Source organism: Chlorocebus sabaeus, chromosome X (assembly GCF_047675955.1).
Source record: "Chlorocebus sabaeus isolate Y175 chromosome X, mChlSab1.0.hap1, whole genome shotgun sequence".
In the NCBI taxonomy this organism is placed as follows: domain Eukaryota; kingdom Metazoa; phylum Chordata; class Mammalia; order Primates; family Cercopithecidae; genus Chlorocebus; species Chlorocebus sabaeus.
In genome coordinates, this window is record NC_132933.1 from 145,887,868 (window position 1) to 145,914,371 (window position 26,504).

Here is a 26,504-nt window from a genome sequence, read left to right on the forward strand (position 1 = left end):
AAGAACACCTGAGACCGTGCGGCAGCTGCCTGTCTTCTGCCTCTTTCCTTTGTTTAATCCTCTTTAATTGCACATCCCTGTTCTCACCCACCTTGGGTCTCTAGGATGGAGGAAAGCAGGAGCATTTCTTCCCACCCACAGTGCTGATTCTCCACATTCCCCAGTTCTTGCCCTGGAGATGTGTCCTGTGAGCTGATTGTTTGAAGCAACAGATATCTAGATATCTGTCTCTCTGCCCTTCCTGTAAACCCAGGGAAGCACGCCAAGTGCTAGGAGCTGGGAACTGGAGTTCATTTATACACACAATTAACCAGCTTCTCCGTATAACAGAACTCCATTTACACTTTTTAGTCTTTTACTTCTCAGGGAAAGCCACTGAGTAAGACAAAGTTTGTGTGCAATCTTTAAAAGATGCAAAACTTTGTGAAGGCATCAGGCAGTTTTGAATCAGGTGATTAGGATTGTTTGTTCCTGACAATACACTGGAGCTTTATCTGATGATAACGACACTGGCTAACATTTATCTGGGGCTTCCTCACCCATGTCACTTTCTAGGCATTGTTCTTGTGAATTAATTCCATAAGGAACATTAATCATTACTCTTTGACAGATGACAAAATTGAGGCCCAAAGAGGGCATATAATTGACGGATGTCCCCTAATCTCTGACTGTGGTCATAGTCTTGTCTTGGCTTTCATCTTCATAGGAGTCCCAAGCATTTTGAAGATCTCAGTATGCTGTGGTGGTGTAAAGCAGTCGTCCAAAACCATTTTTGATTCATTCTCCATCAATAAGAGTGTTGAGCTGCATTCTAGTCTAGACACATTGGTGTGCATTTGTTTATCTACTCCACTGTTACAGCTGGTACCTTAGAAAGAATTCACAGCAATAGAAATGCAAGAAGGGTAAGCTAACATGAAATAATCGACCGGGCACAGTGGCTCACATCTCTAAGCCCAGGGCTTTGAGAGGCTGAGGCAAGCGGATTACTTGAAACAGAACTTCAAGACTAGCTTAGCTAACATAGGGAGACCCTGTCTCTACAAAACATAAAAAAAATTTACCAGGCATGGTGACATGCACCTGTAGTCCCAGCTGTTCGGGAGGCTGAGGCTGGAGGATTGTTTGAGCTCAGGAGGTCAAGGCTGCTATGATTGTTCGACTCTACTCCAGCCTGGGTAGAGCTGATCCTGTCTCAAAACAATAATAATAAAATAATCTGTTTAAGTTTTTAAAATTAATAGCACCAAAGTACTTTAAGAAAATTTTCTTTATACAGTGTGTTTTACAGAGCCATGTGTTTAAATGTGCTCCATTTTTGAAAAATATTGGTTTAAAATTATGTGATCCAGCAATTTAAAAATCTTGTTTTAAATTCAGATAGTTTTGATACTCAGCTTTAATCACTGTTTATATCCAGACAGAAGTTCACAATTGGCTAATTTTTTTTTTTTAGATGGAGTCTGGCTCTGTCACCCAGGCTGGAGTGGAGTGGCGCTATGTCGGCTCACTGCAACCTCTACTTCCTAGGTTCAAGCGATTCTCCTGCCTCTGCCTCCCAAGTAACTGGGATTACAGGACACACTGCCACATGTGACTATCTCTTTAAAAAAAAAATTAGAGCCTTTCTTTTATCTCATCCATCAGTTAGGTTAAGGTTTAAATTGAAATTTAGCTAATAAATGTAGTCTTCTGTGATACTAATCAGTGGTTGTTGCAAACTAATGAAATAGTGTGGCATTTTAGTATTTTTAACTAATGGATTCAAGTTCTGTAGAAGCTCTTCAGGTGGAGTACTTCTACACTGATTGAATATTGTTTTTATGTGTGGAAGTATGTGTATGTGTTCATGAGATCTGTCATTTTCTTGTCTGGCTTTTGTCTGGTTTTGGGATCAGGGAAGTGCTGATATAAAATGAGTTGAGAGGTATTCCCTCCAATTTCCTGAAAAGTCTGTTTAGAATTGGCATTCTTTTTTTTCTTGGAAAGTTGGTAAATTTACCAGCGAGGCCATTTGATCCTAGATGTGGGAAGGAGGTTTTTAACTACGAATTCAATTCCTTTCATAGGCAGAAGGCTATTCAGGTTATTCGTGTCTTCTTGAGGGAGTTTTGTATCTTTCAAAGAATTATCTCATTTCATCTAAATGGTCAAGTGTGTTGGCATTAATCCTATAGTAATTAAGTTTTTATCATTTTATCGATGTTAGGATCTGTAGTGATGTCCCCTCTTTCCCTGCTAATGTTGGTACATTTGGATCTTCTTTATTTTTTTGATCAGTTTAGCTAGGAGTCTACTAATTTAATTGCTCTTCTCAAACAACTCACTTTTGATTTAGTTGGTTTTCTGTATTCTACTTTCTATTTCATTGATTTTCTCTCTCATGTTTATTATTTCCTTCCTTTTATTTGTTTTGGGTTTAATTTGCTCTTTTCCTTCACTTTCTTAAGGTAAAAGCTTAAATCATTGAACTTCTTTCTTTCAGGTTTTCAGTGTGACAACTTAGATCACTTATTTGAGACCTTATTATGTAACATATCACTCAAAGCCATCAGTTTTCCTCTAAGCAATGTTTTAGCCACATCCCAGAAATTTTGATAGTTTTTAGTTCTGTACAAAATATTACCTAGTTTCCCTTTGTGGTTTCATCTTTGACCCGTGTCTTATATAGAAGTGTAACATCCAAATATTTGTGATTTTCTACATTCCTTTCTATTATTAATGTCTATTTTAATTCTGTCATCGTTAGATAAGGTATTCTGTATGATTTTAAGTATTTTATAATTTTTGAGAATAGTTTTATCGTGTATAATAGGATCTTGTTGAATGTTCCATGTGCACTTAAAAATAATGTGGTTTCTGCTGTTGTTGGGAGAAGTATTACATAAACGTCAACTAGGTCAGGTTGCTTGACAGTGGTTCTGAAGTCTGCTGTATCCTTACTTCTTTTCTGTCTACTTGTTCTATCAATTACTGATAGAAGAGTTTTAAACTTCCTTCTACGTTTGTGTTTCTCCATTCAGTTCTATTGATTTTTTTCTTTATGCATTCTGAAGCTCTGCTATTTGATGTTTACACATTTAGAATTATGTCTTATTGATGAACTGTGACCTATTTGTCATTATGAAATGTCCCTATTTGTCCCTGATGATAGTCATTCATTGTTCTAAAGGCTTGTTTGTTATTAATGTAAGTAACCTGGCTCTCTTTTGAGCAACAGTTATGTGTTATGTAGTTTTCTCTCCTTTTATTTTCAATCTGTCTGTGTAGTTATATTTCAAGTAGGTTTCTGTAGACAACATGTAGTTGGGTCTTTTGTTTTTCTTTTTTATTCTGGTAGTGTCTATCTTAGGTGTGTTTATAATACTTATAAAGCCGTTACATAAGGTCATGATCTGCTAATTCCATCTGTCTCTGTCATCTATCATTTCTGTGTCTATTTCTCCTGATTGCTTTTTTTTTCCCCCCTCCTGGTTGTGGGTGGTATTTGCTTCTTTGCAGGCATAGTAATTTTTGATTGAATGTTAGACACTATGAATTCTACACCCAGTGGAGTGCTAGATTTTGCTCTATTTCATTTGCTTTATTTAACTTTGTCCTGGAACTACATTATGATCTGTCCATGCCTTCCTTTTAAAAATCTCTAGAGGGTCAGGTGCTCCAGATATCTGTTACCTTACCCTGAGTGACTTTAGGTGTTCGGAAAAAATGACTATGTTGATTCTTTTGTGTAACAATTGACAAAGTAAGATCATTAAATCATGATATTATTAAAATAGGCATGATTACACAATTATTTAAAATACAGTTTTAGGCCAGGCATGGTGGCTCATGCCTTTAATCCCAGTACTTTGAGAGGCCGAGGCAGGCGAAGCACCTGAGGTCAGGAGTTCGAGACCAGCCAGGACAACATGGTGAAACTCCATCTCTACTAAAAATACAAAAATTAGCTGGGCGTGGTGGCACGTGCTTGTAGTCCCAGGAGGCTGAGGCAGGAGAATTGCTTCAACCTGGGAGGCCGAGGTTGAAGTGAGCCGAGATCAGCTGTTGCACTCCAGCCTGGGCAACAGAGGGAGACCCTGTCTCAAAAATAAAATTTTAGACAAACCATCACACCTTGTGTGGATTTAGATGTTCCTGTTGTGCATCAGCATAAGTTAAAGGTGGGAAGGACTCCTGGTATTTTCAATTCTTTCTGATAACTAGTCCTCTCGTAATTGGCTCTATGACGACCTCCATGAACCCATGCGGTCCCTATCGTTAATCCGTATGGCTAATGACAGTGTGAAGATTGTTTTTTCATATGGCACGTTGCTGTTGATCAGCTGTGTTCAGCAACTTTCTTTTGTCCCCTGATCCCTTGTTAAGTAGCACCACAGCCGTCCCTCAGCCGCAGCCGCCTTCAGCATCTGGTGGAGGCCTTTGTGTAATTTCCTCTCCTTAGCAGGGTGAGGAATGATTGAAGTGTTTTCTGTAGAATACAGCGTTTTTGCAGAAAACACCAAAAGCATAGTCCTTGTGTATTTACTGCTTTGGAATAAAATTATGGTTCAGCGAGGCCCTGCCGTGGGGCTTTCCCCGGTGCCCTGGCCAGATCCCAGGTCCGGTCACCTTCTGGGCCTACTCGCTGCCCTTCTCCGCGTTTCATAAAGAGGCCCAGCAGACAAAGCAGCAGTGCCTCCCAGTGTGCTCCTCTTCTGTTCCTTTGGGAAATGGATCGCTCAACCCCCAGTAGCTTTTTTGATTTTTTGGTTTGTTTTGTTTTGAGCAGGGATGTTTTAGAGCTGACAACCCCTTTTAGACAATCTGCCCTAGGTCAGAAATTCCTCAAAAGGGGCAGCCTGAGTGTGCTGCCGCACAGCTGGAGAGACCGTCCCTGGAAGAAGGCCTTGTGTTGAGGCCTCGCTCCTCACCACAGTACTTCCCTCCTCCTCCACAGGGGCTGAGAAACTCATCATCCACCTGCGGAAGCACGGCATCCCCTTTGCGCTGGCCACCAGCTCAGGGTCCGTGTCGTTCGAGATGAAGACGAGCCGCCACAAGGAATTCTTCAGCTTGTTTTCCCACATTGTGCTGGGAGATGACCCTGAAGTGCAGCATGGCAAGCCAGACCCCGACGTCTTCCTAGCTTGTGCCAAGAGATTCTCTCCCCCTCCTGCTATGGAGAAGGTAAGCGGATGTCGGTGACACAGGCCGTGTTCCATGACCACGTTCCACCAGATAATATCTACGTAGTGTTTGCTAAATGTGGAAAGTTGTGGTTTGTGCTGTTGAAGGCCAGTTTGCAGTGCTCCCTAGAACTTGGGTATGTGGGCAGGGAGATGGTCTGACTTGGAAGATTTTGTGAGGAATTGTGGCCACACCTAAGTCACCAGGCCAGGGAGACTCAACCAGAATCCACTGGGTCTCAGGGACAGTCTGAGAAGCTTACAGTACCAGAACAGGGCCTATTCAGACATTTTCCAGGGAAGCGGTGGTTCTAATGATGTGGGGCTTAAAACAGTCTTCTTGTCTAGGTGCAGGCTTTAAGGTGAGTATTCACTGCAGTTCAGATGTAAATCACTAAAACTCACTTCCCCTCCCCAACTGCTTATAGAGTGTTCATTGGTTACTGCAGAGTTTTTGCTTGTGTAGTGACGTTGGGTTTTTATCGCCAAGTTTTTGGACTTCCATCCATATCTCCATTGGAAAATGGCAGCTGGTGGGCTTGTATGCTGTGGCACCCCCTGTCCTGCACCGCGGCTTCTTGACCATGTAGGGTATGCGGTGGAGATGGCCCCTGGCTCCCTCTTCTTGTTATACAAGGCTCCTTCCCAGGTGACCTGGGCAGAGCGTTTAGGGAGCTGACTGCTCGTGGTGGCTGGGCCTGGCTCCAGATTTCTCTGACCGCTCTGTGACTGCCAAGATGGAGTCCTTGGCCTGAATGATCTGCAGATAGAGATTCCAGAATCACAGCAAATCACCCTTGAAAGGGGGGCTCCCGCTGGTGATGTAAGTGTAAGCAGCTGGGGAGGGCATTCGTCGGGGAGTCCCTGCAAATGCCTGCTTCCCCTGGGTTCCTGCATGTGAGGACTTGTGTGGTTTGTGGGGAAGAGCCTTTCAGTGAGAGGTCTTTTTCAGGCCTCACCTCTCATCACTAACGAGTGACACCAATCATGAGCTCAGGGAAATTACTCAGAAACCTCCTTCCCAATAAAGCTGAGCTACTGGAGTAGTCTTGAAAGACCTGGTTTTTGTTGTTGTTGTTGTTGTTGTTGTCGTTGTTGTCGTTTTGTTTTGTTTTTTGCCCAGGGTGCAACTTACTACCTTGAACCTATAGAGGCAGCCGGAACCTGTGCCTCAGTACGCAGGCCTCTGATTCTCTGAAGCTAAGTGGGCATCCAGCAATTCACTTGAATTCTGACACTGACTCCTACAATTAGCCCAGACCCCGAAGGTTAAGGCCCCAGTCCTACAAGACGCCCATCGCACATTCCAGGGGCCACCTGTACTTCTGATTGGCTGCAAATTGGGGGTTCCTGTTATCCTCTCCTCAGGTCTAATAATTCCCTAACATGACTGACAGAGCTCAGGAAAACACTTTCATACACTTGCTGCTTTGTTATGAAGGATAAAACTCAGGGACAGCCAAATGGAAGCAAGGCATTGGGCAAGGTACGGCAGGTGATTGCAGCGCTCCCCTGCCACCTCTGGGCACATGACCCTCCCAGCACCTCCATGTGCTCACCAAACTCAAAGCTCCCCAGGCCCCTCATGTAGAGGTTTTTATGGAGCTTTCTTATGTAGCTGTGAATGATGACATCACTGCCGATTGCTCATTGAACTCAATCCAGGCCAAGGTGCCCTCCCTGGAGATGAGGGGGAGGGCTGAAAGTTCCAGTCTTTGTTTGTTTGTTTGTTTGTTTGTTTGTTTTGAGATGGAGTCTCGTTCTGTTGCCCAGGCTGGAGTGCAGTGGCATGATCTCGGCTCACTGCAACCTCTACCTCCCGGGTTCCAATAATTCTCCTGCCTCACCCTCCCGAGTACTCAGGATTACAGGCGTGTGCCATCACGCCTGGCTAATTTTTGTATTTTTAGTAGAGACAGGGTCTCATCATGTTGGTCAGGCTGGTCTCGAACTCCTGGCTTCAGGTGATCCACCTGCCTCAGCCTCCCAAAGTGTTGGGATTGCAGACATGAGCCACTGTGCCCGGACCCAATCTTCTAATTGCATATTTGGTCTTTCTGATGTCCAGACCCTGTCCTAAAGCTATCCTGGGTCCACCAGAGGCACTTCATTAGGTTGAAAATGGCTTGTTAATGACTCAGAAATTCCAAGTGTTTTAGGAGCTCTATATCATGAACTGGGGACAAAAATTAGGTGTGTAATTTTTATGATGCCATAGCTATAAACAGTCATTGAAAGACAGTGGGGCATTCTTAGCAATACACATACCTGGGCTGATTGAAATCTCATTCCTGATTTAAGTCTCATTACTGAATTCAACTTGACTGCAATTGCTTGACATGGGACATGCCTGAGACCTCCCAGCTAGTAAGTCAGAGAGTCAAGGCTGAGCCTCCAGGTGCAGCTGGAACAGGTCCCAGTGGGAACATGTATCTGCTTCTTATGTCTGGACATGTGTATGTCTGCATGCTTGGCATCCTGTTACAAATTCCACTGAAATATGTTCATTTTTCCTCAGAATTTCCCCCTTATGAAAGAATTATTCCATAGCTTCAGGCTATAAAGTCTTCTTCCCAGAAACACCATTTTTGTTGTTGTTTAACCTGAGTTATTGTTCACTAGAAAAGTGAAGGTGCTGCACTCCGTACACTATGTGTCAGAATCGATCAGAGTATGTTGGCACTTGCATTCAGTTCTGTATTTACAAGCTGATAAAGACAAGGTAAAATATTTGCCTTGTTAACATGAGCTGTTCCTATAGCTAAGGCAATTAAACGGAATTTCAAGTACAGGCAGTCCTTGTTTTGCAAGGCACTCTGTTAATGGAAACGTGGTGTTTCCGTGTGGGGTTTTTTGGTTTTGGTTTTGTTTTGTTTTGTTCTGTTTTTCAGATAGGGTCCCCTTTGTTGTCCAGGCCATTGGCGGCAGTAGCACAATCATAGCTCATTGCAGCCTCCATTTCCTGGGCTTAAGCAATCCTTCTGCCTCTGCCTCCCAAGTAGCTGGGAGCACAGGCACACACCACCATGCACAGCCGGGCGTGGCAGCTAACACCTGTAGGAGGATGCTTGAGCCCAGTAGCTTGAGACCAGCCAGGTCAACATAGCCAGACCCTGTCTTCACAAGCAATTAGCCATGTTTTAAAATGTTTATGGAAGCAGTGTGTATGTGGAAAGCACATGCTGCCATTGCATGGGACCAGTTATGGTGAAACCCACAAAGCAAGGGCCCTCATGAGCAGGACTTTCTCTCACAAGGTACCCTGCAAAAAGAGACCCACGGAATGAAGTGTTTTAACATCCGGTTGTTCTCATTGACAATGTTTGTTTTAGACTTGTCAAAGAAAAATGAGCAGTTACATTTTTTAAAAGTCATTTAGCTCTTAGAAAGTTCTAAACATTTTCCTTATTATTAATCTACATTTACTTACAGATGTATTTATCTCTCATACTTCTTACTTAAAGGCAGTTACACATTTTGGGTTTTCCTCCTGTGATGTGCATATTATAATACTAAAGGAAGATTTTCCCAAACTCCTGCCAGGGAAGCAGCCCTGGTTTTGTACTTGGCGTTTGTGTCAGGAATACAGGAGGCAGTGGCCAAGGGGTGTGTGGATGATCTTGGAGCTCTTCAGTCAGGCCCTGCTCTTCCTCTTGGCCGCAGTGTGGGTGTGAGCTCACAGGGGCAGCATGCCTCCAGAGTTCAAGGGCATTCCATTACATCAGCAGTCACTGAAGAGATTTCTGAATCTCTTAGGGAATTGATCATGCCATAGGTGTCACCAGGTTAATTAGGCACAGTAGTAGTAGTCATAGGAAAGTAGTCAAAAACAAGTAGGATCAAAGGGTTATTAATTATGTTAAATATTAATTCCCATCCTACTAGGAGAAAGTGTCCAACAGAGCCGACATTAAAGAATCAAGTTTTCACTGAGAATATTTTCTAAGTTATTCATGTATCATTATTTTGTTCTAAAAAATATAAAGCAAACATAAGGCCACCTTCAGAAGCCCCCCAGAACCCACCTTCAAGCTAATGAGCACCCATTGAGTGAAAGCACCCACCCACTGTTGTGTCAGGCAGGGTGCGACATCTGCCAACACATCCCCTGAAGGCCAGAGACCCAGTGGGTAGAGGGCCTCCATGTGCCAAACGCCAGGTCTTGAGACTTGCGAGTGTGAGCACACTCATTGACTGGCCGGGACTTGAGAGACCAAGCTGGGAGGCACCCCAGGGCTCTCTGTTCCCAGCCACAAAAACGCCATCGTTGTTGTGAAACAAAAATGATGGCATTGCTTACATACCACTTCTAGGGTTGATATTTATTACAAGTAAAACCAGAAATCAAAAATCAATTTTTTTTTTGAGACAGAGTCTTGCTCTGTTGCCTAGGCTGGAGTGCAGTGGCATGATCTCGGCTCACTGCAACCTCTGCCTCCTGGGTTCAAGTGATTCTCCTGTCTCAGCCTCCCAAGTAGCTGGGATTACAGGCATGCGCCACCACACCTGGCTAATTTTTTTTATTTTTAGTAGAGATGGGGTTTCACCATGTTGGCCAGGCTGGTCTTGAACTCCTGACTTCAGGTGATGCCCACCTCGGCCTCCCAAAGTGCTGAGATTACAGGAGTGAGCCACCGTTCCTGGCTGTAAATCAATTTTTTACAGCTTAGCCATCACTACTTTGCGTGTTTTAGTTTTCTTCTACTTCTTAATGTTGTTTTAGGAGCTGAATTTCAGGTTTAAAAAATATATATTTTTGTTTTTGTTTTTCTGTTCTTTTTTCAAGGACGTAATAAATGTTAAACTGCATAAATAGGTAGAGTAGACTCATTTTACCAGCGTGAGTTTTGTGTATATTCGGTATCTGTCTTTTTTTGTTTAATACCAGGGTTGAAGTTGTGAGATAATATTTACAATTAGTAAACAAGGAACGTGGTAGATTCTACTGTTTTTCCTGGAAACCTGCATATTTCTTAATGAATAAGGGCTAAGTCCACATAAATAGGTAGATTGGGCTCATTTCACCAGCCTTTAGACATTTCTACTCACAGCCCAAACTATTATGCTATCACCTTGTTAAGAATACAGTCTTACAGGTGGTGGTTCATGCTTGTAATCCCAGCACTTTGAGAGTCCAAGGTGGGAGGATCACTTGAGCTCAGGAGTTCAAGACAAGCCTGGGAAACATAGGGAAACCCTGTCTCTACAAAAAATAATAATGATGATGATGATAAATTTGCCAGGTGTGATGGCACCTGCCTGTAGTCTCAGCTACTTAGGAGGCTGAGGTGGGAGAATCACCTGAGCCTAGGAGGTGGAAGTTGCAGTGAGCCGAGATCATGCCACTGCCCTCCAGCCTGGGTGACAGAGCAAGACTCTGTCTCAAAGGAAAAAAAAAAATAGAGAATACATTCTGAGTGGTGGCTTAGGGATACGGGTGTTCTGTGAAATTCTTTGAACTGTGCTGTAGGCTGGACCATCTCTACAGTGCAATGCTGGGGGAGGCAGCTCTGCCTAGTGTGACAGACAGACCAAAAGTTCACTCAGGCACAAATTAGAGCATCATAGGGGAACTGGGGATGGCACAGGGCCTGAGATAAATGCTCAGCATTTTTACAGAGAAGAACAGAGGGTGGGATTAGTGCTCAGCAGGACAAGTCCAGCAGGAGTGCAGCCAACACAGAATCAATCGTGAGGACTTTGGAAACCAAGCAGAAAAGTTTACACATGGTGCAATACGCATTTGAGCTCACTGGAAATTCTTAGAAGGACACTTTGGCCATGTCTGTGTTTTAGAGCTCAGTGGAGTACTGGGTGACGGATTAGAAATAGGCAGTAAGGGAGGAGGAAGTGCCAGGTGTGATTCCAATGTGATTCCTTCAGGGAACTTATAGTTCAGTTAGAAAAAAATTAGTAATGTCAAAAGTTGCAGGAGGCTTAGGAGAAAGCAAAATTAAGAAAACTGTCACTGGGCATATATTCATATCCACTTGTACCAAATTTGAAGAACTTTTTGCATCTCTGCGACTCCTAGATTTAAAAAAAAAAAATGAAAAAAAGATGTAGCTAGTTAAAAATATATGTATTTTTCTAATACCTGTAACTACATGTGAAACTCACACAAAGTTTCATCTTATCCTTACCATACATTGCATATGTCCCAAAAGAATGCAGACAGGAGCAGGCAGGCTGTCAGTGTGAGCTGACCTCTGTAACTGGAACTTCTTTTCCTCTGAGAATAATAGAGAACAAATAGCTATATACTACTTATGTCCAATTTAAAGTTAATATTTGGGCCAGGCTCAGTGGCTCACACCTGTAATCCCAGCACTTTGGGAGGCCAAGGCGGGTGGATCACTTGAGGTCAGGAGTTTGAGACCTGCCCAGCCAACATGGTGAAACCTCATCTCTACTAAAAATACAAAAATGAACTAGGCATGGTGGTGCACGCCTGTAATCCCAGCTACTTGGGAGGCTGAGGCAGGAGAATCGCCTGAACCTGGGAGGCAGAGGTTACAGTGAGCCGAGATTGTGCCATTGCACTCCAGCCTGGGTGACAAGCAAGACTCTTTCTCAAAAAAAAAAGTTAGTATTTGGTGACCAACTGAGCTTTGCTGGGCCTCTGGTTTTTGGGAGATTAGATGTTCCTTGAATCAGCTTCTTACCCTGCAACACTGAGTTAGGGGCACAGCCACACTGGAGCTGCTCCAGAGGGTGAGGACCGTCACCTGCCATTGTTTGCCACCCTCTGTGGGCCTCAGGGCCCCACACCCTGGGTCCTCATTGCTCCAGCCTCAAGGCCACCTCCTCCTGTCACCCATTATCACTGAACAAAATAGACGTGCCTCTAGTCACTTATCCTTGGTATTATTTCATTTCCCTTTCTCCCTTCTTTCATTATTTAAAAAAACATAATAACAAGGACCTTCACAGATACTGTCCTTATACTTCTTTTCTTTCATTGAACTTGCCTTTGGGCTTGGTGTCCCTCCTGAGTTTCCTGGCATGAGGGCACTTGCTTAAACCAAATTGCACTGTCAGAGGAAATGTGTTTCCTTTACCCTCTTAGGTGCAGCGATTGGGGGCCTGTAAGTCAAATTAACAAAAGACAGACTGTCAAGGGTAAAGATAGATTTGTATTTACATACAACCAAGGAGATCACAGAAAAATGTGACTCAAGGAGGCAATTAGAATTTCGGATTTGTATGTCATCTTAACATGGATGGGAGAGGGGCAGAAGGGCACACAGAAGAATAAACCACTTAGGAAAACTAAGTGGGCCATTAGGAGACTAGATAGGGGATAAGATAGTTTTATAACATCTTTTAGAGCAGTTTCTCATCCAGGTGCAACAGGTGCTGACTTCTTATCTTTGGTGATAAGACTCACACTTCCCTGTTTGTGAAACTCCTGAGCATTGGATGTATGAGGGCGGAGGGCTAAATTCTTCTGGAAGGCTTTCCTTAGAAAGGGAAGGGAGTGCAGAAGCCTTCTTTTCCTATACTTGATGCTTACTGTCTTCAGCTCTAATAACCCTCATGCCACTGTGGCATGTTCCACAGTCATCTGCTTCTCCCCAACACCCCATTGTTACTTCCCTGCCCCTTCTCTGAATGCCCAGCACCCAGCACCAACGAGAGGCCCTCTGCCTGCCCAGCGCACATGGCATTCTTGTTTCTAAACGACCCTGAGGTGCCCAGCCCCTAGTTCTCAGGTCTTGCCTTTATCCAGCCCGAGCAGCCTTACATCCATGTCCGGAACACTAGCCTTGGGGCATCTTGCTGTCCCAGATGACCTCGGTGTCCCTCAGTCTTGTTCCCATGTTAGTTGCCAGGTGCCACAGTCCCTGTTTCTGACCACATCCTCGCCTCCTCACTTTCCTCCATATTGGGGGGCATTTCATCCTGGCGTCTGCCGCTCCTGACTGTTGAGACCACAGACATCCGTCTCCCATGCTCCTCCACAGCGTCTCCCTCTGCTGGCTGCACCATGCCCATCCGCCCTCATCCACTGCTCCCACTGTTTCTCTCTGGACTTCCTCTCACCCAGGAAGTTCAGCAGTCCCCAAATGTCAGCGTCTGTGTGTGTGCAGCTGTTGTTTCGGTGTTCGTCTCACTCTGTCCCATCCCCCTGGGTGATCTCATCTGCTACTTGTCGTCACTGTGCCTGACTCAAATCTTGGTTTCTGAACAGCTGTAGAGTCCTGGGCCCAGTGGTCTGGAAAAGGGCCTTGGGAAAATCTTATGTAAAAGTTCAGCCAGGCCACACTTACTAGGAGTCTCAATAGAGGTTCTCCCACCTTAAATCTACTCTTGGGGACCCTGCTGCTTGTCTGAGCCCCAGGCTCATTAATCTACACTGCCTGAAATCATGAACACCTCTGAAAACACGACAACACTCAGCATTTTCCCACATTCTCCTTCAGCCTGCTCCTGTCATTCCAGGCACCCTGGAGTCCCTCAGCCAACCTTGAAGCTTCTCATTGCACGAGGATTCTGTCTCCTCACATGCCATCTGCAGCCAGCAACCTCCTTTATCCATCCACTTCTTAGGCCTTCTCTTTTGAAAACCTCTCTTGTCCTCATTTGTACATTTCTTCCCTTCCTGAATTGAGGCTGTGGGTAGCAGCTGCTGTGTTGACTTCAAGGTCCATTCCCAGCCTGAGAACATAGACTCCTGCCTGGTCCCCACACCCAAATCAGAGGCTGTCAACGCACGATATACAGAAGCAGAAGCCAACAGACACGGAAGCCAGTCACTGATTCTGTAGGTAAAGAAACAGATTCACATCAAGGGACTCAATTCTCCTCCATAAACTTTTACTGAACCTTTCGTGTATGTGCCATTTTATCGGATTGCAAGATGCCAGGAATACTGAGTGATTTAGGAGCACACACTGTCATTTAGTTTTAATAATAGCCAATGTCATTTCTTACTTAACTAGAATTTAGTAGTTATTTCTTGCTCTTTGATTTTCCGTTCTTATAAACTCTTGGCAGAGAAACCCTACATCCCACCTATAGTGTGGCCTTCCATATTAGTCTGTTTTCATGCTTCTAATGAAGACATACGCAAAACTGGGTAATTTATACAGGAAAGAGGTTTAACGGACTCACAATTCCACATGACTGGGGAAGCCTCACAATCATGGCGGAAGGCAAAGAGCAGCAAGTCATGTCTTACATGGATGGCAGCAGGCAAAAAGAGAGCTTATGCAGGGAATCTCTCTCTTATAAAACCATCACATCTCATGAGACTTACTATCATGAGAATAGCACGGGAAAGACCTGCCCCCCTGAATCAGTTACCTCCACCAAGTCCCTCCCACAGCATGTGGGAATTGCGGAAGCTACAATTCAAGATGAGATTTGGGTAGGGACACAGCCAAACTCTATCACCTTCTTTTTCTTTTCCTGTAGTGTTCCCCACAAATAGAGAAGGCATTCCACTTCTGTATTGTTATTTCACAAACCCCGACTGACACCTATTCTCGTGATCCTTGTCTCCATCTCCTGCCACTACAGCTGTAGCGATGTCAATGAGGAGGCTGTCTTTTTCACCTTCTGGCTCTCCTCCTCCCCTTGGGTGCATCATCAGCTTTGATAGGAGGTGTAGCTGTGCTTTGGCCAGGTCACAGCACAGTGAGTGTTCTGGCTTTTTGGCAAACCCATAGCCACCTGCGTTCCTCCAGACTGGTTTCCAGGGCTTACAGTTGAGGCAGAATCTGTCCTCCTCTGATGGAGAGCTGCGCGTCATTCTTGGGGAACTTGGGGCATTGCAGTGTTAATTTCAGGTTCACAGCCCTGCAGAGACCTCGACACAGGTTGCATACACATGGGTCCCTGTACTGTTTTGCAGAATTACGCCAGAGCTGAGCCATTCTTGGGGCACAAGGGTCTCTGGGAAAACACAAATTAGAGGCATGAGGCCCTTCTGCACTCTGTCAAATGCAGAGAAGTGAAGAAATAATTTCACTAAATGCTAGAGAAAAATAGCAAATCTCAGAACAGAATGAACTTCTGTCCTCTCGTAATTACTCTTCATATGTCTTGCCTTCAGATATCTTCTTTATGCTCGACTGGAGAAATTCCAGGATGGCACTGTGCCCTGTGCTTTGTGTGGAGAAAATACTGATGGATGAATTCCTGGACCACTATTTCCCTTTTAAAGGCAGATACTTGTATAACAATGGAAAATGTAACAAGGCTTCATTTAATCAGCACTGTGCGTGTATGTGTGTGTGTGAACGTGTGCATGCATGTGCACATGCACATACATGTGTGTGATTGATATGTGTTATGGAAAAAGCTCATGTCTCTGGAAATACTTTCCAGCAAAAAACATCTAATAGCTTAATCTTTATAGCATTGCAGGTTTTGGCCCTTTAACTTCCCTGATGCTGTAAACTAAAAAATTACAGTCTCCATATACATTTTACTGTATCCTCTAACACAGGAGTCCCCAATCCCCTAGCCACGGACCAGTACTCCATGGCCCGTTAGGATAAGCAGGGTGCATAGCAGGAAGTGAGCGGCAAGCGAGGCAGCATTACCACCTAGCTCCGCCTCCTGTCTGATGAGAGGCAGCATTAGATTCCCACAGGAGCATGAACCCTAGTGTGAACTGTACATGCAGGGATCTGAGTTGTGTGCTCCCTATGAGAATCTAATGCCTGATGATCTGAGGTGGAACAGTTTCATCCCAAAACCAGCCCCTTTCACCCCTTACCCGTCTAGGAAAAATTGTCTTTTATGAAACTGGTTCCTGGTGCCGAAATGCTGGGAACCAGTGCTCTAAAACATGCATTTTTTTAATTTCTTGACTGTCACTCAAATGCCTTAAAAAAATCCATGCCTCGTAGTTCCTTGAAACACTTTTTAAAAGAACTAGTAGCCACTGTCAGTACAAATGCCACTACCCTACTCGGGGTATTTCGTTAGGTTGGCTGGTGACCAGCTGTGCATTTTTGGTAATAATACTGTGTTCACTGAGTCTTTTTGATAGCGAGGTTTCGAAGAACTAGCCAGTAAAAATAGAATCCGGACACTATCCCGCCATACCTTAGTGCATCAAGTTCTTTGGTCCTGCATTACCAGTTGTCTTCTACAATTGTGTCAATTTTCAAAATATCTTTTAGCTTTTAACTAGTAATTAATACTAATAATTATTGGATGTTTTGGGCTAAAACCTTGCTAAATGTTTAGCATCTCATTTAATGTAGTACCACAGATTATTGGCAAATTTGAGCATTGTTTCTCTTCACTGCGGTTGGAGGAGAATGGTATATTGAATACAGAGAACATGTGACCCATAAGTAGCGCTAGTGCTATTTGTATGCATGGCTCCCCACATTGCCTTGCATAACATTGCCATAGTTGAGGAATCTGCTTTTTAAAAGTGTTTAGCCTGGACTAATTTGCAATAAAGCCCGTGAACTCTCCCATGCCTGGACATGGTGTACCTTCCTTGTACCTTGTACCTTCCTCACCCGATCTGGCCTTCACAATGCTTGTGTACACATTCTCGGACTTGCCCTCACCCAAACTAGAATAGTGAGAATAACCAGCGAATTCAGCCTCGTTATGTTTGGGGATTTATGCGAGGATCAAGGTGGCATTTCAGATTGTTGTGAAACAGATGGATCAGTCAGGAAATAATACCGGGGTAGCTGTCTTGCCAGTGGAGAGGTGGACATAAACCCCAAGGCACTGGCTTACTTCCAACACTAAGGTGCATCCTACTCCAATCAAATATTAACATGTAAAACTCGAACCAAGTCTCCTTCTGGTGATAGGACCTAAGCGAGCTGTGCTAACTCTCCCCTTAAGAACAGTGAGAAAAACTGGACAAAAACTCGAAAGCGTCTTTTTGAAGGGATCTGATTACCCAGCAGGTAGGGAACAGTGTGACCCTTTACCCCTAGAGCTGTCCCCAGAAGAAGTGGCTAATGAGAATGAGAAGTGCGAGTTTGTTTGTTTTTTTTTTCTGGTTTGGGGGCAGGGGGCTGAGGTGGGAGAATCACTTGAACCCAGGAGGCAGAGGTTGCAGTGAGCTGAGATCACGCCTCTTATACAGAACCTAGTTTGAAAAGGAAGGGATATTTTAAGTCTTTTAAGATAATTTTAACTATTTTTCTTTCTTTAGCTCTATTTCTGTGTGTAGCTGTTTCACTACACCAGAATTCAGCAAGTTATAGTTTCTTAAGAGTTAGTTGCTATGTGGAAATTGAAGCCCTATCAGTAACCTTTTCCTCCTCGTGTATCTTCAAGTCTATTACCCAGCCTTAAACTTTGAATGGATCTTGTATCCATGCATGATTTTGTAACATCATGCATTTGTTCATTCAGAAAATACTGGGTGGCTGAAAAATTAGAACTCCAAAATGTTGACTCATTTCATTATAATAATATCAAAAACCCACATCTGTTCATGTCGCCATCAATCTCATCAGGTAAGTCTCAGTTCTGGCAAGCTGTCAAGTTTGTGGTGGTAGATGCACGATTTCCAAAATTCTCAATTTCTCTAGAAAACTCAGACTTTTATTTTTGTCAACAAACTGAGTTATTTCCCTTGAAGTGGCCCTCTCTTGAGAAAATTTTCTAGAAAAGTTCTGCCAGATGCCCAAATCTTAGTAATCATCACTCACTGCCTGTCAGTCATTCCTTCAAATAAACATGAGGCTCCAGGAAAGAAAAACTATGATAAAGTGGGGATCTTGGAGCAGGGTGAGCACGTGGTTTCCTTGGAGACCAGGGGCTCACCTCCCCATGTGGCACACGTGCTTTAGGGGCCTTTTTCATCGTCTCACGGCATCTTTAAAAAACCAGCCAACTCAAGGGCTGCGGCTTCATAAAAGTAGAGTGTGTACCACTAAGCGCAGATATTCCCAGGTGGAGCCGCGCTTGAATCTTCCTTTCGGAGTGCCTGCTGCGGAGCAGAGCACCGCACTTGCCAGCAGGGCTCCGCCACTGGCCCTCCTGCATGTGCGGCCCCAGCTGTGTGGGCTGTTTTTCATGCCGACATTGCATTTGTACTGTGGATACCACTGTCGACACAGCATAGAAAGGTCACCGGTGCTTTAGTATTACTGTGGGTGTAGATTTGACTTTGTGGGCCCCCTGAACGTGCCTCAAGGACTCCCACGCAAAAAACAGCGGGCTTGGAGAATGAGAACAGCAAAGTAGCCTCCGTTAGGAGCGGAATTTTCTGGAGAGTCCTTGAAAGGGACAGTGCGGCTTCAATACCTGTGCATGTTATGCCAGCAGGCCTCAGGAAGTCTCCCCGCGGAGCTGGACCTGGTATGGGAATCACGAGACCTGGTAACTAAGCAGTGGCACAGCTGTGCGCCCATGCTCAGGGTGACCTTTCGCAAAATGGTGCCACCAGAGTTGCTTTCCTCTGGCCTCCTTAGAAGGGTGCGTTTCTTCAGCAACAGCAGATTCGCAGTTCATTTAGGAAGGTCATTGGAAAATGGGCTCCAGCCTCCCAGGCGGCCAGGCAAGGATTTAGGAGCTGGCCGGGAAATGCCCAAAGGCCGGCGTCCAAGAGATCAGGCAGGGTGTGTGTGCTTTGATAAAATGAGAGCTAGCTGGCGGGAAGCGGGGTCATTTTGTGAGATGAGCGTTGCACAGCAACAGGGACCTTTGTTGAGCCATAAGTGGACAAGGCTGCTCCCTTCAGTATTTGATTCTGCAGAATGTCAGCCTCCAGAGACCATTGCCACGTGCTGTGAGGGGTATGGTGTAATTCACACATTTATCTTTTCCTAAAAAGTTTCCACTAGCAGAACAGCATCTTTGATTCTGTTGAAAAGGGGGGAAAAAAAGTGAGGGAGGGACTAGTTTTCTTGAAAACATCCAACCATTAAATTGCTTACTGAATAAGTACATTTTTATTCTAATGCCTTAACTTATTCTAATTAAGCGTTAAGAAAATACATTTTCTGTAGAAAAGAAGACATGTTCTGTGGCTCATCCAGAGTATTATTTGAGCTGCATGTCTATAGTTTAATCACATACTGTTGGAAGTCTTCCTGGGAGATGCTGGAGGCCCAGGAGTCAAGGGGTTCTGTGTGCCATTCTCCAAACACAACTCTCTAGAAAGAAGGTTCCAGCATGACTCAGGAGAGTTTGATGCAAACTGGGATTCTCTGGGCACCTCTCAGGAACACAGCCTCGATGTCCAGCTGGTTACAGAAGCACATCTCCCACCTGATTTATCCCTGAATAGGAGCAAGGAGTGGGGCAATCTTTCCCTTCACCCCCATGTCTTCCTTTCCTCTTACCCACCTCCCTGTATTAATACTGAGAAACCATGCCTGAACAATGAAATGACTAGGAACTACTGTTTCTGGTTGTGTTCCCAAGTGGGAATGTGGGCTGCTTATGACCTTGGAATGTAGAATGCTGTCATTATTTATTCATCAATAGACATCCAATAAATGCAGATCAACAGCTTGCCTATCTTTGACTGTGTGTGCTGGTTTTAATCTTTGTACTTGTCCTGTAAGTGACCCCATGACCATAGAGTGAGCTCTTCCATCTTGTAAGAGCCTTTTGTTCACCTTCTATTCTTTTTATGAGAAGGAAGTGCCAGTGCATGTCTCAACATAAAGAGAAACGTTGAATACATATGCTCAAAATAACTACCATAGGAAACAGTCATCATGATTATGGGACGAATTACACAGCCATTCATAGATATTTGTAATTGTCATTTAGAAGTGGACTATGCAATAGTTCATAGGCTTATGAATACATATCTAACAATATTAGCTGGGTGCAGTGGCTCATGCCTGAAATCCCAGCACTTAGCGAGGCCAAGGTAGCTTGATTGCTAGAGCCCAGGAGTTCAAGACTAGCCCGGGCAAAGGGCAAAACCCCATCTCTACAAAAACTAGAAAAAGAAATTAGCCGGGCGTGGTGGTGCTTGCCTGTAGTCCTAGCTACTTGGGAGGCTGAGGTGGAAGGTCACCTGAGCCTGGGGGTGTCAAGGCTGCAGTGAGCCGTGATTGCACCACTGCACTCGAGCCTGGGCAACAGAGTGAGACCCTGTCTCAAAAGCAAACAAACAAACAATATTGTACTTGTAGTATTTAAAAAACATAATTATCTGGTATTCCCACAGCTAATGGAATAAAAGGGGAGACTTTATCTCCCTAGACAGGAAGCACGGTACCTCCTACACTCCCTTCTCCCCACATCAACTGGATAGGTGTGTGAACGCATTTCAAAGTCAAGTATGGTTAGTAATTACTTGATCTTTTTCCAGCCCCTTCTGATAAGCTGAATTGAACACCCAAAAGTGATAGTAACATCATTTTCCTTTGCAATTATAAAGACCATTAACCCAACAGAATCTCCATGATGTACCTGTTTGTGATGTTTTTGTTCCATTTTAATTCAGTATGACTCCTGATAAATGGATCACTACGCAATTAATTTTTCTCATTCTTTAGATTCATACACACAGACACATATATCAAGCAAACTATAAATTGCTGAAATGACAGGCCAGCAGTAACTACTTGTTACCATGTGTGTAACATCTCTTCAGGACTGCTTTGTAATTCATTTGTATGGTAGTGTTGTACCACTGTAACTGCTAAGTGGTTTCTCCGGTTCCGTGTGCATTTGTACATGAAGTTGTGCAATCTCCACATACCAGCAGTTTCAAAGAATGACAATTTGCATGAGACCATCTTAATAGCAGGTAGCATGTAACCAACCGATCTGAATTAAGCCACCATTGCAGAATAAAACATTTGACACTAAGCCAGGTATTTCAGTGAATGAGTTGTATCTTGGATTTCAAAAAAAAAAAAAAAATAAGCTGTCATGCTCTCGAATAATCTTAATAGACATAAACAATATTGCTAGGGTAGGGGGCACTGCCTTTAACAATGGTAAGAGTTTCTTGGTAAATCAGTGGTTTTGCTTCTTTGATGTTTCTAAAACACTGATATGACCAGTTGCCCTGCTCTGACCTCATCTCGCCCTCCCCAACTTCCCTCCCCTCCCACCTCGTAAGCACAGACCTCTCAGTCTGACCCCTTGCCCCCTCCCTCACTTATTACTTCTGGTTTCCTTTTGGGGCCTTGTCTTCTGCCTGCCCCCAGTACATGCACAATGTTTATTCTTCTGCGTGTCCATCTCATCCCAAGGAGCCTCTCCACACCGGAGTGCAGCCAGTAACTGTCCCTGCCAAGTTCTTCCCTCTGCCTGCAGTTCTCACCCCACACACACCTTCCATTTCCCAGTGGCTACAAATATCGTGTGCAATTATGCCTGTCTTCCATGACCTGCCTCTGACAAGACATCCCTGAGTCATCTTCCCTAAACCCACTCCTTCAAATCCACCTTCCAAATCCTAGTGAATGGACTGCTGTCCCTGCTCCAGAGTACTGTGTGCCTCAAACAGGGCTCCCCACAGCTGGCTGGGATTAGCAGGGATTCCCCAGTGCGTGTCTCCTGCGGTGGAGACCATGAACTCCAGGGAGGCCAGAGAGCTGTCTGCTCTGCTTTTTGTCTTCTGCCTGCCCAAGACAGTACTTTATGTAGGTGTTAATTTCCTAAAAATATGTCTAACATGCTTGAATTGCTGATAGCTATTTATTAAAGCCCAGCTTCTAATATAAATATGCATTTCTGATGAATTCCCCAAAAAAACAGGAAAAAACAGATGCCATTAATTTGCAGTTTATCAATATCCTGGCTAGTAATTGAGATATTTAGTGGCATAGTCACTAGAATATAAGGTGCTAGTCCCAGTCCCAACACGAGTTTGAGTAATTTTAAACTTCATAGTGAATTTTTTGTAACGTCTACAGAATGGATCACCATTATCATAATAATAGCTGATAGTGACGGAGCATGTCCCATCTGCCAAGCACTGGGTATTGTTGATTCATTCATTTATAAAATTTGAAGTTGGTGGGAGGGCATATTTAAAGACTGCTACCTGGAATAGTGTTGTCAGAGATTCATTTGTTTGTTCTCCACATTCTTCAATATATAAATTGTTCCATGCAATTGAGCAGCTCCCCGAGTACGTCATAGTTATGAAATGTGTGTTGACTTTGGAAGATTACAGTTCATTTGTGATCTTCCAGGCAGCAGGGGTTGGCGTGGGGGTATTCTTCTTTGTAGTGAAAGTGTTTTCCTCTGAAATCTTCAGCTACTTCCCCACTCTGTGAAGCCTTCTTCTCCTGGGTCAGTGGGACCCTTCCTTGAGAGTGGTTTCAGTAGGTTCTCCAAAAACTGTTCAGCTGAGTAAAATTGAATAGAATAGTCCATGCATTTTGTCCCAAGATATAAAAATTGGCTTTGGGGAGGTGAAAATGAAACCTTACTTCTTTTAATGTATCAAGCACCAATACCCATATAGAAAAATATAGTGCATCTGTGTTATTATAACATGTTATGGAGATAGACTGTTGGGGGAAAATAACTGGAAAAGCTTTTTTGGGGGTGATGATGAATGAAATGGTTGAGAAACACTGAGTTAGTCATACACAGTATCAGACAAGTACTGTGTCAGTAGCCCCAGTACTTTCCACCCTCAGGCCAGGCCCCGCATCCAGCACATTCTTGCTCTTCTCTAGTCCCCAAGGCCACGTCAGTCTTCTAGCCCAGGCTCCATCGGCATCTCAGTTTAGAGAAAGGAAGGCAAGATGCCTCCCACCTCTGTTTTCCAGGATTGAGAATATGCTCACGCCCCTCTCTATCTAAAGGAAAGGAGAGAGGGATGGACCAGGCCCTGTATTGCTCTTACAGGTGCCTCGGGTGCCATTTTGTCATGAGCAGTCAGCAGAGCCCGTTGCTGAGGGGCCTAGGGAGGGTGCCCTCACAGAGCTGGTACCTTCAGTTCTGAATTAAGCAGTAGCCTCAATGCCTTGTAAGCAACCATTCATGTAAGAGGATAGGCATTTAAGGTGAAATCTGCCTCATCTGTCATTATTTACAGGTAAGATGCAGCATAGTTCAAGAAAACAAGGCAAATGAATTGCATTTGCATTAACGGGAGTCATGCCGCATTCGGCTACTCTTTGTGAAAACTTCCCCAAAATAGATTCCTTGGAGTGCTGCTTTGTGGGACCTTCATTGATTTGCTCTGAAGATAGGTGTCCATACCTGAGAGGCCTCAGTGAAGTTTCAACTGCAGAGTTATCCATGGCAGCACTTCTGGAAGCATTTCTGTGCTGATTGTACATGGCAGGTCCCCAGTTCCTCATTTAATGGGAGGAATCTCCTTTTTCTGGAAGGTTTCTCTGGACTGCTGTGTCACAGAACATTCTGGAAACCCCTTACCCCATGAACGTTCTACTACTAGACGATTTAGAATTGAACGTTAATATGGGCATGGGAGGCCAGTGAAAACAACATAAGCCTCACCTGGGACTGCAACACATGTTTGTTTTGGAAACACTTACTTTGCAACCACAGCTATAGACAACGGCTTTTATTTTAGGAGTCAGCAGTTAATACATTTGCAGGAAGGAGAATTGAGGGCATCCCTGTGAAAACCAGAAAATAAATCCATCCTGAAGGGCGTTGGCTTTGTAGGCCTCTCATCCCCTGTTGAGTAGGTTGCTGGGCCATGCACAACGGGTGTCGGGATGGAAAGGACCAAGGAGAGGACTGAAGAGAGGCCTCTGCATTGCTGGCTGCCACGTGCTCACCACACAGCTCATTGGCTCATCCACCAGCTCATTTAACCATGAAGTCTTTTAATCCCCTCCAGGTCCAATGAATTCCTTAGGCTTTTTTATCTGTGTTTATCAGTTCCCGTTATAAATGGCAGCTTCTTCTACACGGCACATTTGGAGATGACATGGAAAAATCACTCACACAGGCCAGCAAAGGCACTCTCTTGTGCCGTGGTAATCCTGTTTGGGGAAGTCTCTCCAAAAGCAGGGAAAACATCGCTGTGCTTTTGCTGTCTTGACAATGTGTGGAATCATATTATACAGCAAGCATACCACAAGCAGGTCTCATCTAAGGCACCTAAATATGGTTTTTCCATAATGAAAGTGCTGTTGAAAGTAAACACAACTTGCTGCTCTACAGGTTAGAGCATTTTAATCCTGTACATGGCGAATCTTCCCTAGTCTGTCTGAAGTCATAGTGTCCCTCTAAACACCCAAAACTGATAGGGGCCTCCCGTCACACTTGCGGATCATGAGTCTCATGCAGAAGGCTACGGAAAATGAATTGATTTCACATGTTTTACTCAGAGGAAGTGGAAAAAGAAAATTATTCTAGTGACCATCTAGAAACTTGCGGTTTGTTTTTGACTCTTAAGGCAATCAGCACCTTTCAGGGCCTTGCTGGGCTTTTCACTGGTTTCTGACAGATTGGTGGACACGGCATTTGTACCATTAAAAGAGGAAATTGGGGAAGGTTTTTTGAGCTGTCTTGAAGTCTTTTGCTCACCACTTAATTTACATACATACACTTTAATATGCATGCTAAGAGTGCCTGTAATGTACTTTTTTTGAATAAAATGACACAGAGACTTCATTGGGAAGCTTTCCTGCCCACCCCCCAACCAAGTCGTTAAATAACTTTTTCAAAGGCTTTTCTCTATAGGAGAAGGAATCAATTTAGGGGTGTAGTTCATTCATTTACCTAGCTTGTAACTTAGAGGGTTTTGTTATAAACATGTTTATATCAATAATGGTTATATAGTTTGATTTTCAGAGCACTATCGATTCAGTAAAACAGTAGCTCTGCAGTGCACAAGGGATACTGACCTCCACCTCAGCACTATTACTTAGAGGAATGCAGCACCATATCTAACTTACTAGTAGGTAGCTGGATGTTTGGATGAAGAAAGGGAGAGCAGGAGGAAGGGAGGGATGGATGGATTGGTAAATAGGGATGGATGGACAGATGGATGGATTCATGAATAATATAAACGGAAGTACTAATTAATAACAAAATACATGCATACCTCAGCAGTCATTTTTACAGCATTACTTAAAAGTTTCATGTTTCAACAAATATCTGATAGTGTATATGTATCCAACATGACAACATTGTACTTATTTACAGATCATTATCTGACAAGGAACATGAAGTCAGACAAAACTTAAACCTTAGATATGAGCGCTGCCAATCAAAATTCAAAACAAAGTTTAAGGCCCCCTTGAAGTTTTGATGTCTCACCATGTGAAAATTGAACTTGATGTTACAAAATTAATGCATAGGAAAAAACCTCGTAGGGAAAAGCCTGGTTTTGGTGATGAGATTCAGATCATACGTGGCTTTATATTTGATGAATAGTTGTGGGCAGCTGCTGTACTTTCTGTGCTTCCATGTAATTCCAGGACCGCTTCTGGGAGCCCTGAAAGTACCCTTCAGTGACTTCCTTTCAAATATTGTATTTCATTAAGCAAAAGGGAAAGCTTTATTCCTTAGAGATGATATAGTAATATTTGGAAAGCTCACTAGTTCCAACGAAACACATAATTTAAAATAGACACATCATAGTTTAAAAGGTAAAATTTGTTACGAAATGTGATCCCAAGCAGGCATGGGCAGTGCTCTGCCTGCAGCCCAGAGGAGGTCCCAGTGTGCAGGATTGGAAAGGGGCTGGCTCCTTCCCTGCTGTGACTTTTCTGTCTGCTTCCCGATGGGACGTGTTGTTGATCCCAGCTGCTGAGAAGAAATGGTGGGCAAGTGCCATGAGGACGGGGATTTGCAGCAGGGAGGAGCCAAAGGTGGAAGCATCACTGGGAAGTGAGAGCTAGGGAGGAATGCGAGAGCATCACAAGCCACAGGCCCTTCTCCTTCCCTCTTGAAAACCTAACCTGGCTCCTGACACTGCCTCCTACTGTGTTCCCCTCCTGCCCAAACTGTACCTAGAGCTCCATCCATAGACCTCGTCTGCTTACCACACAGAAATGCCAGGGCTGCCGGGATCCCTTCTCAGCACTCCTCCTTCTGTCTAATCAGCTGCTTCTCTGCTCTGATGACACCTGACCAAACCTCCAGCTCACAGCCACAGCGCATGGAGACCCCAAGCCTTCTACTTGGGTGTCCCACGATGGCCTCAAACCCAACTTGTCACAAAAGCTACCTCTCCTTCCTGCCACCAAAATGGCGGCCCCAAGACCCACCACATCAGAAACGTGAGAATCAGCTTCTCCATCAGGCTTAACATCCCAGATATCATCCAGCTCCCTGTTGCTTCTCAGGTTTTCCTCTAATCCCATCCATTTTTATTCATTGCCCTTGTGTTTGGACTGTTTTCCTCCTCCCATTCAGAAGCTGAAATCCTCACCCCCAGTGTGATTCGTTAGGAGGAGACCAGGGAGCCAGGGATCATGCTGG

At 44.2% G+C, this 26,504-nt stretch overlaps 1 protein-coding gene across 2 annotated transcripts in view; it reads left to right on the forward strand.

The window, feature by feature from the left end:
- PUDP (pseudouridine 5'-phosphatase) overlaps positions 1 to 26,504 on the forward strand; it is a 100,115-nt gene that overhangs the window by 65,196 nt on the left and 8,415 nt on the right. The window contains exons 3-4 of one of the 2 annotated variants that reach the window (XM_007990971.3): positions 4,940 to 5,169; positions 26,037 to 26,451. In XM_007990971.3, coding sequence (XP_007989162.3) covers positions 4,940 to 5,169; positions 26,037 to 26,153 — 347 coding nt within the window. In that variant the 3' untranslated portion in view covers positions 26,154 to 26,451. Of the gene's footprint in view, positions 1 to 4,939; positions 5,170 to 26,036; positions 26,452 to 26,504 lie in introns of those variants that run through there. The other variant, XM_007990969.3, reaches the window with a different exon arrangement.